Consider the following 15,308-nt stretch of genomic DNA (forward strand, 5'->3'; position numbering starts at 1 on the left):
TGAATCGCCGTCAAGAGGAATCGAACCCCGGTCTCCCGCACAGAGTACGAAAGCTATAACCACTAATCTACGGCGCCACAAACTAAACTACTGTCCGTCATTTTCCGCACTGGTTAAAGTTTTATACTTATTATTTTATTGTTCTGAAAAATTACTGTTATTTTTCGTAAAAATGAACATATACTATGAGTGCGAAATAATGGAAACATCCATTTTTCTTTAAATATAGCTACAGCTGTCTGTCTTAACATGGTCCTGAATTTATTTTATCCGAAAAAGCTCCTGCGGCGAAGAACGGCGATGTACTTTCACTTTCCGTCCCGCCATTATCTGTAGGTCGAACGTTTGCCAGTCCCCCAGTCAGCATTGATGCAGATATATTGTATATATGAAGAGATATTACCTTTTCATCGACCACTAGTACTACGAGTGAGTATTATAACATTATATATGTATATAGCTATGGTAAAGATCAGTTATTATCGTAGATATAGCTAGCTATATTACAAGCGGAAATTTATCCCCATGTTTACTCTGACGTGTAATCTTTATTCTCAAGAAAAGTAGGAAATAATTAAACTTGGGCTAACGATGAGTTAACCATAGTGCGCATAATGTGTTAGCCGATTTTAACTGTTGAGCTGCGGGTACCTGATGTATAGCTATATTCGTTTCAAGTTCACACACACAGCGCGCATCATTGTTAGCTCTTTTAGCTAGCTGAATCTAATGCGAGAAAAATAGACCTTTTTGAAGCGGTAAGCCCTTCTGGCTTTGACAACTGCGCGGCAGGCAGAAAGATGCAGAAGCTTGCTGAAGAAAGGTCTTTTTCAGCCCATTTTTTTCTACGGAAACATTTTAGAGGCTTTAAACTATTATCCAGTGTAGATGGATAACTTCTGATTGATATATATTTATATAAAGTCGTGATGACACCTTCGTGCAAAGAAACAGACTAAAAAGGACCTCACTTCACCTAGCGCCCGCATCTTTTTGCCTGCCACGCAATTGTTAAAACGGAAATTGTGGCGCCGTAGATTAGTGGTTATAGCTCCCGTACTCTGTGCGGGAGACCGGGGTTCGATTTCTCTTGACAGCGATTCAACATGCGCGATTGAATGCTACCGTAGCCCCAGGTTAACCCAGGCTATGTGAGGGAAATTGGGGAGGTGGCACATTATATGGGCCGTTGGATGTTGCCGGAAGTTGTCTAGTAGAGCGTGGGCCCTAATTAGGTCTGCATAGCTCAAAAAGAGCATTAAATACTCTAGGACTATCTAGGCCATCGCCCCTTCTGGAAATAATAGACAGGGTATATTCCTCAATATTTGTAAGGCTAGCCATGTAAAATATGCACTCTATCTAGGGCTTACCACGGAAAATGTAAACAATAAAAAAGGTTGATGAAAAAAAAAATAGAAAGAAAATCTTGTTATTATTACTACTTCGGAGAAGACTTTGAGCCTTAAAAGAAAGGAATTTAAAAAATTACGAAAAATAACTTTGGGTCAGAAAGACAGGGAAAATCTTTCACCCTGAACGCCAACTCTTCTCCTTCTTTTTCAAACGTCATTTTTTTTAAATTTCGCAGCCATTTTAATTTTAAAATGACCTTTCACAGAGAAACCTACTACTTTTTTTAAAAACATAAATTGCTCTGAGCACGATTTATGTCATCTTCCTTTGGAGATAGCTGAAATTAAGCTTTTCTTTTGATTTAAAAAAACTGGCTAATGATGAGCTAACGGTGAGTTCAGTTGTGAGCTAAGCAGGTACTTTTACATTCACACTATGGGCTGAGGTCTTAGCGCGTCATATGCACTATGGTTACCTCATCGTTAGCCCATGGTGAGAACCAAGCTTTATAGATGAGTTGCGAATGTTTACAAAGTTTTCCCAGTGAGAATATCACTTAGTACCACTTTTGGTTGGGAAAAAACACAGGTTTTTATGGTTAAACTATCATAGCAGAAGCTTTATTAAACAAGAACTACAAGTATTTGAATTAAAGTAAAGCTACAGTACAGTCCAGATGTAAGCGTACGCGTACGCTCAACTTGCAAAAATAATTGCTTTCATTCAAAAAACAATAGGATAACGAGTTCCTTTCAAATTGCGTGAAAATAATTGCCTCATGTTAAAAACAAAAGCATAGCAAGAAACATTGTTTAAAAACAATACTATGCGCGAGAAAAAATTAAACACGAAGGCCATTGAATTTTTATTTTTTTAACAACGAAACTAATTATAGTAACGCGATTTTAATCTCGATATATTAAAAAAACACAAGCTCTTTTAAAAAACAACAAATCCAAGGATCTAAATATTTTTAAAAAAAACTAACTTTTAAAACTTTTAGTAATATTTCTTTATCGTCGAAATATATTTTTTAACATGCGAAACTTTTAAAAGTTATTTTTATAAAAAAAAGTAACGTTTAGCAACGCAAACGGAAAAAAATTCGTGACCTAAAAGGGACATTTAATTTTCATTTTAAAATAAAAACAAATTTCAATTTTTTTATCAATTTTTCTTTTTTAATTCAATACAAAAAGAAAATTTCAACTCAATTTTCGTTTTTCGTTTTCAAATCAAAAACCAAAAGAGGAACTTCATATTTTGGCAAAAAAGTACGCTCTCCTTCGCAGACGTTTTTCCTCCACAATCCCAAGGTTTACTTTGGGTCATTTGGTGCTAAAAATCACAAAATGTAATTTCAATTTCCAAATTTTGATTTTTAATAGAATTTCAAAATTGAAAATTAAATCAAATTTCGTTTAAATCAAAAATTGAATTTCAAGTTCAATTTTTAATTTTTGATTTGAATCAAAAATTGAAATTCAAGTTCAATTGTTAATTTTGGTTTAAAAAGAAAATTGAAAATCAAATTAAATTTTTGATTTTTGAGTTAATTATAAATTGCTACAGTTTTGATTTAAATTGACGAAAAAAAGTATTTATCAAAGTCACCCTCTTTGATTGGGTTTGCATGTATTGCAAAATATCTGATCGACCGCGAAGATGTTGAAAATGTTTCTGGATTACGAGAATTAAAAAAAAAACTCTTTCCCACAATCCATACGTCTTGATGAAAGATACCATAATCAATAGCAGCTTTTCTAAAGTATTAAAATTAAATTCAGAAAAAATAGGTTAAAGATGTTTTTAAACAAAATATCCCTCAGTGGTGAGAAAATGTTTTTTGACCAACAAAACCTTTTTATGCTTTTTTCCTTTAAAAAATTTATAAAAAAATTTCTAGAAAATACCTAAACTATATGTAATCAGCCCGATAAGGTATTGGGTTAACCATTCGTGCGGTGTCAGTGCGTCTTCTCTGATGGTTTTAGGGTGCAGCTTTTGATAAAGCTCGTCAAACTCTATTTGGCTAACACGTATATTGTCTCTATTAGCAATGTACTCTGTCATCAATATTCTCTTGGAATGAGTAATTATAACATTTTCAGTATGCATGGACTATTTATAGAATTTTTTGGGGAATGGGTGGGAATGCAGGTGCCTCCTTCGTGATTTGTCATTTGTAAAAATATATCTGAGCGTCAGGATATGCATTATACAGTACAGTCTGAATGTAATCTACTGCGGACGCGAAACTCGCATGAATAGCTTTTGTTTTTTGTTTTTTTAAGAAAATAATTGCCTCGCTGATAAACAATGGCCCCACGCGATTAATTGTTTAATCACAATAGGTTGCAAGATCAATTTTAGCAATCTATTTTGCGCGAACTCTTTTGAAAATGTTAATTGCAGTAATTAAGCGTTTTTTTAGATCGCATTTTAAAAGTTTAAAAACGAATAGCGGCGATAGAAATGTTTTTTTAGATCGCATTTTAAAAGTTTAAAAACGAATAGCGGCGATAGATATGTTTTTTTAGATCGCATTTTACAAGTTTAAAAACGAAAGCGGCGATAGAAATGTTTTTTTAGATCGCTTTTTAAAAGTTTAAAAACGAAAAACGGCGATAGAAATGTTTTTTTAGATCGCTTTTTAAAAGTTTAAAAACGAATAGCAGCGATAGAAATGTTTTTTTAAGTCGCATTTTACAACTTTAAAAACGAATAGCAGCGATAGAAATGTTTTTTTAAGTCGCATTTTACAACTTTAAAAACGAAAGCGGCGATAGAAATGTTTTTTTAGATCGTTTTTTAAAAGTTTAAAAACGAAAAGCGGCGATAGAAATGTTTTTTTAGATCGCATTTTAAAAGTTTAAAAACGAATAGCGGCGATAGATATGTTTTTTTAAGTCGCATTATAAAAGTTCAAAAACGAATAGTGACGATAGATATGTTTTTTAGATCGCATTTTAAAAGTTTCAAAACAAAAAGCGGCATTTAATAGTTGTGAACAATGCTTCTCGTATGTTTCTTATATATATTAAACGCGCTGAAATTTTTTAAGTAGTTAAATCAACAATACATTCTCTCACAATGTATTATAAAACTTCGCGAAAGATTTTTATTATTTAATTACTTCACGCTAATACTTACGGGAATAGCTTATCAATACATTTACACAATGCATCTCGTTATTACAATAAAATATAATTGCTCCAATATTTCTTCGCAAGTGCATTGTTTTTTAACACGCAAATATAAACTCGCAAAACGCTCAAGGGATTTAATTATAACAAAAGACAAACGACTGCCGTCCTCTACGCAAGGGTGTGATATTAGCGTGTACGCGGTAGAGTACATTCAGACTATACTGTAGGTGTCTTCATGCTCTGAGTGTTTTCTTTCATACCCTGAGCATCAGGTGTATGAGAGAATTAAGATGCCCTAAAGCGTCAGGCGCATCGAAATGTTCTGAGCGTCAGGCACATGCTAATTACTAGTGTTTTTATTCATACCCTGAGCGTCGGGTGTACGAGAAATACCCGAGCGTCAGGAGCATCAACATGCCCTGAGCGTCAGGCGCAAGTTTTCTATTCAAGTGCTACTGATTGAGATGCCCTGAGCGTGAGGCACACCTCAATGAGCGTCAGCAAATATGGTTAACGCATGTACAGTACCGCTTTAATGTAACTTTGCATGTACGTTTTACGACCTCATGTAACGATCTCATGTCTACATAAAGAACCTTCACATATCATTTGTTTACACATGAACTTAATTGCTTTTTATTGTTATTGTCGTGCGCGAGTTAGAACAATAATATTTGATGAATTTTTTTGTTGTCACATGTAACATGCATGTTATTGTTTAAAAGTGTTAAAGATCACAAAAGATATTGAAATATATTATTTTAGAACGAACATAACACGTTAAAAGCATTTCTATTGCTGCTTTTCGTTCTTACATTTTTAAAACACAATCTAACAAAGCATCTCTATCGCCGTTTTTCGTTCTTAAACTTTTAAAACACAATCTAACGAAGCTTTTCTATCGCCGTTTTATGTTCTTAAACTTTAAAAATGCGATCTAAAATGCATTTCTATTGCTGTTTTTTGTTCTTAAACTTTTAAAATGCGATCTAAAAAGCATTTATATCGCTGTTTTTCGTTCTTAAACTTTTATAATGCAATCTAACAAAACATTTTTATCGCCGTTTTTCGTTCTTAAGCTTTTAAAACATGATCTAACGAAGCATTTTTATCGCCGTTTTTCGTTCTTAAGCTTTTAAAACATGATCTAACGAAGCATTTTTATCGCCATTTTTCGTTCTTAAACTTTTAAAACATGATCTAACAAAGCATTTCTATTGCCGCTTTTCGTTCTTAAACTTTTAAAATGCAATCTAACGAAAGTTAAATCTTTGTTAAATTTTATTTTTTTTCGTTGATCTCTTGACGACTATAGCAATAAAATACAACAATGGGAGACTCGCAGTTCACATGAGCTAATTAAATTTCGCGAAAAAGACATGAACTCTATTGTTTTCAACATGCAGAAATAGCTCATGTATTTGGTTAACAATAACAACGAAAGTTCTGACGCTACCGAAAGCTCATGTAAAGGTGATAACTATCGCGTACATGTAAAGTTACATTCAAGCGGTACTGTATACACGCCCTGAGTGTCAGGTACTTTTTCAATGACTTGTATCAACACATTACCTGCCTAAACGGCTGTTGAAGGAGGCCCAACACACCCACCAATTAAATTAGAGGCTACCTACAGACTTGATTCTACCTCTGGACTAAAACCCTGACATAACATGAGCCAAAAGAAATGACAGGGAAACCTTGAGGCAGAAGCAACTGTCTGGTGGTGTTGTGCTGCGCGCTCCCATAACACCTGTGATGTAGTTGTCTTTAGTTGCATTAGAGACATCCATGATATTTCGATTCGATTCCATTGCACCACGTTGATAAATTGAATTGGTATCTCCCATCCACCACTTGCAGGTGTGTTGATGACATGAAATAAAGAAAAATTGGTGAAAAAAATCAATATATAGAAAAGGAGGGTGGTTAACTGTAAGCTGTAAGGTACATCTGGAGAACTAGCAGTGTGGGGTGTTGGAGTTTTATATGCAGCCATTAATAATCAAGACCTTGGTAGGGTCCAATTCCTTTACAGGCAAGTAAGACTACTATCCTGGCAACCTTTAAGATCAGGTCTATAGGTGGAAACCAACCCCCCTCCCCCTCCCCCTCCCACTATTAACATGAGCAAAACTTGCAGTTTAGCTCCACTTTTTAAAAATGCCAAGCCAACAAACTTTCTTGACAAAGTTTGCTTGTGATATATCTGCCATTATGCATTTTATCAAAGTTGTGTGCAGAATCTAGGGTTCCTTTAAGATAAAGCATTGATGCTTTCCTACAACCAAAATGTATGTGTTTTTTTAATTTATAAAATGGATGCAGGCTTTTTTAGGGCAAAATGTTTTTTAAACCAAGCATTTTTCCATTTTACACCAAGTCAGCACCCTCATATGATAATTAGATAGCAGATAATGAGAAGTTGCGAATGTTTACAAAGTTCTGTATGTGTGCACTTCTTGACAGGTAAGAAAAAGAAGGACCACAGAGGACAAGTTGGCTATTTATTCTGATTTATAGATTTTCAGAATTGTAAGATTGAAAATCCAATGAAATTTGTTTCTAAACTATTATATGCAGTCAGGGATAACCGCAAATTAGATGATAGTCTAATTACAGTCTATATAAACCTATGATAACCTGCAGCTAAGTTTTTTTAGGAAGTTACAAACCAGATGCTATCAGATAGCCGAGAACCGAGTGGCCGGACTAGTGACTCTCTCAGTCTTAACTTCCTTGTCTCAGATTGCTGAATTAATAATTAATAGAAATTAATTTGAACAAGTTGATCTTCTCCTAATGCTGACAGTACTGAATTAGAGATCTTTAGAATTATGTTTTAGAGAAAGCTCATAATAGGATTACTGGCAAGCAATAAAAATATAAAGCAATTTATTCCTGAAAATACCATGAGCATATAGAAGATAATCAATGATGTTATTTTTTATTGGTTGAATGTCAATCTACAATTACACTAAACAAGGTGAATCAATAACGTTATTAAGGACCACTGTTGTTAAGGCCACTGGAAGTTGATTTTTTATTCATAGTAATTTGTTGCGATAAATCTGAAATGCGTGATGCGCTAATTTTGTAATCACAAAAATAGTTACATAGTTAAACAAAAGTTTAAATTTTTATGTGATTTATCACAAAAATTAGCTACTTTCGCTAAAATAGTTATAATACAAGCAAAAAACAAGACAGATTATTGTTATAACACCCCCCCTTCGTTATGATTATTATATATGTTTAAAATTACGCTAATACAGTTGATACCAATTAGGAAGAATAATTAAAACAAGATAGAATACACTTGTTGTAACACCCTCCTCCGTTAATGATTTTAACACTGCAAAAGACTTTAAATATTCTCAACTAAACAACCATACTTCGAAAAAGAAAATTAAATTTATATAAAACTGTGCAAAAACATTAAAAGAACACTAAAATTGTTTGTTTTTTATTTTAAGTAGAAGAAGAATAACTTGGTGTATAAGTTTTGAAACAGCGCAAGCATAACTTGCTGTAAGACTTTCAAAATAATACAAGTATATTCTGTACAACTTTCGAAACAGCACAACAATAATTCTTGCTGTATAACTTTCAAAACAACACAAGAAAAATTCTTGATGCATAATTTTTAAAAACAAGTTTTTGAGCATACAAGTATTTTTATCTTTTCACCTTCAGAACTAGTTCCATTTTTTTCAGTGAGACAAATTATTATTATTTTTCTTTTGCAACTGAAAAATATAAACTGCGTGCATTTATGCAAAAATACATAAAAAACGGTTATCGTAACACCCTCCTCCGTTGTTATTTTTATTTGTTGTTGTTCCGACCATGCATTCTCGATAAAATTATTTTTATTTTGCCGACCGACTGTAAGCTACTATCAACTTTGCCCGCAGAACAACTAATTCAATTGGAGTCGCCTAACCCGCACCACATAACCCACACTAATAGTGGAAGTTGTAAGAATCAACTTATAACCCGCGGGTTATATACCAGAAAATATGGTAATCACAACAATTTTATTAGCTAAAATCATTCCATGAAACCTTTTGATAGCCCATTATTTTTTTGTTATTTGCTTGGTCAGAAGATATAGCATCCATCTTGTTTTGATTTACAAACACGTTTTGTGTTACGACTCCATTGTTATATGGCCATTGTTGCTTCTGTATAAAGGCTAAATTTCCTGCAGATATTTTCAGCAGGACTGTGTATAGCCTAAATAGCCTCTTCCTTGCCTAATAAGCCAATCTGAAGACTTTTGACTATAAGGTTTAGTCCCGCAAAGCAAACTATACAAAATTTATTCTAAAAAAGACAACTTAACAAGCACCTAAACTCCGGAAAAAGATAGGCCAACTTTAAAGAAGAAAACAAATCTTAAAATCAGCAGCTAAAGCTTGGTTTTCATTACAGTTTGTAATTGTTGTGTATATCCGCAACATTTGCTGTGCAACATCTCTTGCTTTGCTTTGTTCTACAACATGTGTTCCCAGAAAAGAAGTAACAGCAGCTGTTATGCAACTGTTGTACACTCATACACTCTTTTATATTGATGAAAACCAACCTAAAATAGTTCTTTCTTAAATTTTTAGAATCGAAGTGACAAAACACTCAATGATGTGAGCGTATTTAAACAGAATATTGCTGTCAATGGCCACCAAAGTAATAGCAGAAGTTTGCCATTGTATCCAACGTGGTATTTTCAATACATCCAAAGCAGATAGCCTGTCCAGGTTTCCTATACATATAACTAAATATTTGATAACAAGTATCCAAATTCCTAATTAAGAGAAAGGAACAAAAACACAGGCTACCATGGTTTTTAAAACAGATTTTCTATCCTTTAGGTGTTATTGGTTAGATTTTAATGAAATGGGAAATTCAGAATAAAGTTTAATGTGGAAATATAGTTACTGAAAACTCTGGATTACATCCTGTGTATTTTTGAATATTTAATACCATTAAAAAACATACAACAATAAAAAATATGTATAAAAGATATGTAAAGGAAAAAAATATGATTAACTCTTGCTACTTTTTTTTATTCTGCAGTATCTAAGTAAAGTATCTACTGGTTTAAGGTCTTGAAGCAGACGGAGCTATGTCAAAAATGTATTGCAAAACTTATATAATTTTTTCTATTTTTTAATCTCCATATTGGCTTTTCATCACAAAAAAATGTCTAAAAATATTACTGTTCAAAATTTTTAACATCCAAAAGGTCTTTACAGGCGAACAAACGTTAAAAAATTATATTTAAGGGTTTTGACTCAAGAACATAGTAAAAATTAATCTCTAGAATTAAGTAGCTCTTTGAAATTCAAAATATTGTGTTAATTTTTCTGTGGTTGCTGTTTGCATTTAAAAACCAAAGTAATCACTACAATTATTAAGAAAGTAGTAAATCGTTGCTGTGAAATGTTCTCCGACATTGTAGGATGTGTATTTGTAGTATGTATCATGACTATAAACTTTTAGATGAAAATATTAACATGAACAAAATATACCAAGCCTTCCTGCTTTTTCTTTTGATCTTCCAGTCATTATGTGCCCAGATTGATCCTGTTTTGAAATATAACTGTATATATGACGGTGTGCGTGGGCTGAAGTTGAAATTTCAAACTCACGCTGATTATGATAAATATCAAATCGTTATTTCTGAAAATCAAAATAAAGATTCCTTTGTCTTAAACAGCTCATCGTCGTCTTGTGTTAAAAGTAAAGACCCAACCAAATTTTTATGTCCTTTGTTAAGTTATTCAAACTACATCCAGGTGAAACATGATCAGAATACTGTTCGTGTTGTATTTTGTATCTTTGGAGAAGACAAACAATTATTGAAGGCTTCTCTTCTTGCTAACTTTACTTTAACAATTAATAAATGTTTTCTAGCAGCTTGTGAAAATGTTTTACACACAGCTAAAGTTTCATCTGTAGAGAAAAGGAATAACGGAAGGATTGTTTTCAAATGGAATAAAGTAGTAAATCCAAGTTTTAATGTCACAACTTTCGTGTCAACAAGAGAACTTAATGGTAACAAGACAGTAAGATACAAAAAATCTTTGCATAATGAATACCAATTGGAAGATTTGTGTGGATTTTATAATGTTTGCGTTACGACACAATGGAAAGCATGCTTATTTAATAACACAGAAAAGGTTTTTCGTCATTCAGACTGTCGCAATGTCTCAATGAAATCACCACACTCCGAATTATCAAAACCTGTGTTTACATGTACCTTCAACAGCCAAAATAAAAATATTGTGCTTAGTTTAAGATCTAATAAATTTGATTTATACCAATATACTGTCCTGCAAAACAGAAAAATAATAAAACTACACAAAACGAATGCGTCAAAAGTTTCAGTGCCTCTCCCTGAAGTTAGTGGCAGCATTTCAGTTTTGTTATCTGTTTGTAATGAATGTGATTGTTTTGCAAATATTAGTACAAGTGCTTGTCACAGTTATGTGGACATCAATGAAAACAGTTCATATGGCAATGAAGTATTAATTATTGTAGTTGTGATTGGGTGTTTATCTGTATTAGTGCTACTTCCTGTTCTTGTGATATATTACCGAAAAAGATTTAGCGAAAGACATGAAGATAGAGAATTAACTGAAGGAGACATTATTTATCCTGTTCCTAAGTACCATGAAATTTCGTATTTAGGTCATGAATACAATAAGCCATTTCCTGAATATTGTGAAATTCCTGACGTAGGTATAGACAAAACTATCACTGATGACAAAGAATTTTCCTAAGATTAATAATGAAAAAAAGGCCAGAGGTATATCTTATTCATGAAATGTTTTGCAATATTTTTTCAAAGCTGCTGCACGGACAATTTGGTTGAGAAAAAATACAAACTTTTTAAAAAAATTATATTGTACAAAACGACCATTTTTTCATGCACAATTATTCATAGAATTAACGATCAACCACAAGTAAAAGTGTTAGCCAATTAACCATGGAAAATTATTTGTTTAGAGAAAACAAAATAATAAACAAAGTCTTAATTTAAAATGTTTTGATAATTTGTTATAAAAAATGCACAGAAATTACCAATTCATAAGAATTATATACGTTAACAAAAAATGTTCCAAATCTGAACTTAAAGCTGGACTGAAATTTCATGAACCGAGGTAGGTTTTTTTTCACCTTATCCAAATATTTTAATATTAGGTTAGTATAATAATAATGTAACACAACAGTATAATATCTGTATTTTAGTTAAAACATTTTACTTTGTATTATAAGCAAATAGAGGTATATAGTTATAATTTTTCATGATTATTAAAGTCATTCTTATTAATGTCAACTTTGTGAGTTTCAAATTAAAAGTTTAATCTCTTAAGAAATCCTTCATTGCAGATTGGTTAGTACTATAAAGTTGTTTTAAAGAGACAGTTGTTATTCATAGTTTTGAATTTCGCCTATGTTTATTTTTTCAGTATTTAAAAAATATTTTTTCTTTGTTTGATATTATTAGTAGTTGTTCTATAACAGTTGTAAAAACCTTATGTATTAAAATGCTGATTTCACGCTCATAAAAATTATTGTATAAATATATATATATATATAGTTATTTTGTTTATAAATGTGTATTTTTTTCTAAACTTTGATATTCTTTATATTTTGTTTTTTGTCTGTTTGCCTAAAAACGTTTAAAGTTGTATTTAAGACTTTTCCTAATTGAACTCTGCTGTATTTTCTGTCACTGAATTTTTGTGATGTTTGTTTCGAGCTTTGTGATGCATTATGAATGGAACACACAAATTTGATGTTTAAATATCCAATTTTGTTAACTTTTTCGCGTTACGCCAGTCAAAAGACTTTTTAAATTTTTTTGAAACCATTCTATTTTACTTCTTAGTTTGAGGCAGAGTAACTTTAAACAGATGAAAATAAGTAACATATAAAGTCCCACATGGGTACTAGGGCCAACCTGGTCTAACCAAAAAGTGGATGTTTCCACTTGTCAATCCACTAGCTAAAAATAAAAATTAAATCTGTACTTGTTTTTACAACTATTCCAAAACCAAAAAATTTGGAATATTTTTGTTTTGTTTGTTTCACAACAGCCACAAGAGCAATACTTTATAAAAGTTCTACTTTTACAAAATTTCAATATTTTAAACTTTTTACTGTTTGCAAAGATTTTTTATCTCTTTGAACCATGCAAATTTTTATAATCAAAATGTTTTGAATTATTTTCACACCATTTATGTTAGTTTTTAATGTTTTATCTTTGGACGCTGTTATTATTTTAGATGACAAAATTATTTACTGGTTTGTGCATAAAGTGATGACAGTAACATTTTTAATAAAGTCTTGATGCAAATCTCCATTGAAGTTTTTATTGTTTAGCCAATCTGTGCATGTGATGCTGGATTGAGTATCTTCCGAGAAAAGATAAATATTATTGAAAATGTTTCGAGTCATACTTATTGTGGCTTTCCTTTATATTATGGGTTCACGAACTGAACAAGTGACAGAAATTAAATGTTATTTTACACATAGCATTTTTTGGACTTTTAAAACTAAAAGTGTGTTTGAAAAGTATGAAATGAATATGTATCACAGCAGTTTCTTGTTAGGCGATCCAGATGTAAAAAGTTGTACAATTAGAAAAAAAGAGCAAATTTCATGCAGAATTTTGAATTTTCATGAACAACAATTAATGAGAAAGTATGGAGGAAAGAGAAGATATGTTGAAATTGTTGGTTTTGAAAACTCTAGCACTTCTAATAATCACACTATTTCGTACATTTTATCAAACTTTACATACTTGTTCGATTATTGCCATCTAGCAAGCTGTGCTAATGTTATCAATGTGGCACAAATATCATTTACCAAGCCAGAATTAAAGGGAAATTTACGCCTGGAATGGAAAATTGAAGCCAATAATTTGTATAATAAAAAAACCTTTGTATCAGCCAGAAAGTTTGGCAGTAACAAAACAGAAATATTTAACAAATCTTTACATAGCGTATACATGTTAGAAGACAAGTGTGGATTTTATAATGTTTGTGTTACGACACAATGGAAAGCATGCCTATTTGATGACACAGAAGAGATTTTTCATCAGTCAGACTGTCGCAATGTCTCAATGGAATTGCCGTACACAAAATTACCTAAACCTGTGTTTACATGCATTTTTGACAATGTCAACAAAAATGTTTTGCTAAATTTGACACCCAAATCGTTTCAGTCTTTTAGATATTATATTTACGATAGAAAAGATAATTTAATAAGCTCTTACAACACAACTAAAACGACTAGTTTTGTTGATGTTAGAAGTGACAATGTTGTTTATGTGAATTTGAAGGCTTGTATGTCTTGCTACTGTGTTGCTCTTACCGATGTGTGTTCTGTATCTAATCCAGTGACAAGTCAATCAAAAGACAATATTGCAGTAATTGTGCTAATTTCTTGTGGTTTAATATTTGCTATGTTTTTATCAATTGGGTGTATCTTGTGGTGCAGAAAGCGATTTCAACAAAATAATGATGTTGTAGAAGAAACTGATGAAAATATAATCCTTCCTTCTCACTCGTATACTGAAATTCCCAATATAGAAACTCAACATAAGTACCATACTGTAAAACCAGAAAGCGATGATGAGGAATGCATGGTAGAGAAATAATTAATGACATTTTTTTTTATACTCAAATTATGGTATGGAAATGGTGAAAGAATGTATTACATTATTATATTTCCATACAACTTGCAGCTTCTAAAACAAGCTGCATAAAACTCCTTTCATCCTAATGGCACTAACTTGCATTAGTGAGCTTGTCATATTATCCTTTCTACTTAATGTGTCATGATGGCAAAACAGGGTGTCTAGGAGACTCTGAAAACCCAACAATTGGCCTTAAAAACCCTGAAGTTTAGATATAAATTTTGAAAAAAAACCCTGAAAATTTTGTATTAAACAGTTTGCCAAAGCTATTGGAATAGACTATTTATACTTTTAAGGTGTACAAAATATCATTTTTTAACACATTTTAGTGAGATATTTCATAGAAAAATTACTTTGTTATGATGACAATTCATTAAAGGCATTTATGTCCTTTTTTTAAGAGTAAAAATCTTCATTTGAGACCATGGAATATCAAGTAAAACCTTGCGAAATCACAATATATCTCTGCAAATGCCCCCATATTTGAACCAAATGAATTAGCAAGACCTTTGCATAAAACCACCTGCACAATCAGCAAAGTGCACTACACACTTAATCCATTGTACAACTCTGCTGATTTTATTTATAAGTATTATAGTAATATAATGCTGTTCACGAAAGCTGTGGTGCTTCTAAGCACTAATCAGCCCTGTGAATCCAAAGTACCGAATGTTGGCACAATATTATCAACGTTTGACAGCCAAAAGCAGGCAAAATTTTGCATACCTACAGTAAAAATGAGGTCGGCAAAACCAATTTGTAGGCACTTCACAGGTCAGCGCGTTATATTCTTCCTTACCCTGGGGATTTAAATTACAAAATTTACCTTGATCAAAATCTTTTGCAGACTTTTTATTCTTCCTATTCATTGACAGCTTTGACTTTGTTTCCCTAATTTTTAAGGTCTGTAATAACTTAAAATGCGGACTCTACGTAAGATTAAAATGGAGTAAAGTGGTTTTCCTTTGTCTACAACAAATGATGTATTATAAACCAAACATTAATTTTTTTCCTATTTCTTTGTTCTACATCTTTTAAAACAACGTAGTTTCTACCGATGCTATGAACAACTTTTCTCGGCATCCTAACCTTGG

General features: G+C 32.0%; 1 protein-coding gene across 2 annotated transcripts in view; it reads left to right on the forward strand.

Annotated features, from left to right (window-relative positions):
* LOC130642086 (uncharacterized) overlaps positions 1-11,819 on the forward strand; it is a 31,123-nt gene extending 19,304 nt beyond the window's left edge. Inside the window, exons 1-2 of one of the 2 annotated variants that reach the window (XM_057449161.1) lie at positions 270-429; positions 9,122-11,819. In XM_057449161.1, coding sequence (XP_057305144.1) covers positions 9,968-11,290 — 1,323 coding nt within the window. In that variant the 5' untranslated portion in view covers positions 270-429; positions 9,122-9,967 and the 3' untranslated portion in view covers positions 11,291-11,819. Of the gene's footprint in view, positions 1-269; positions 430-9,121 lie in introns of those variants that run through there. The other variant, XM_057449162.1, reaches the window with a different exon arrangement.
* The last annotated feature ends 3,489 nt before the right edge of the window (positions 11,820-15,308 follow it).

The sequence above is a fragment of the Hydractinia symbiolongicarpus genome, chromosome 4 (genome assembly GCF_029227915.1).
Source record: "Hydractinia symbiolongicarpus strain clone_291-10 chromosome 4, HSymV2.1, whole genome shotgun sequence".
Lineage (NCBI taxonomy): Eukaryota > Metazoa > Cnidaria > Hydrozoa > Anthoathecata > Hydractiniidae > Hydractinia > Hydractinia symbiolongicarpus.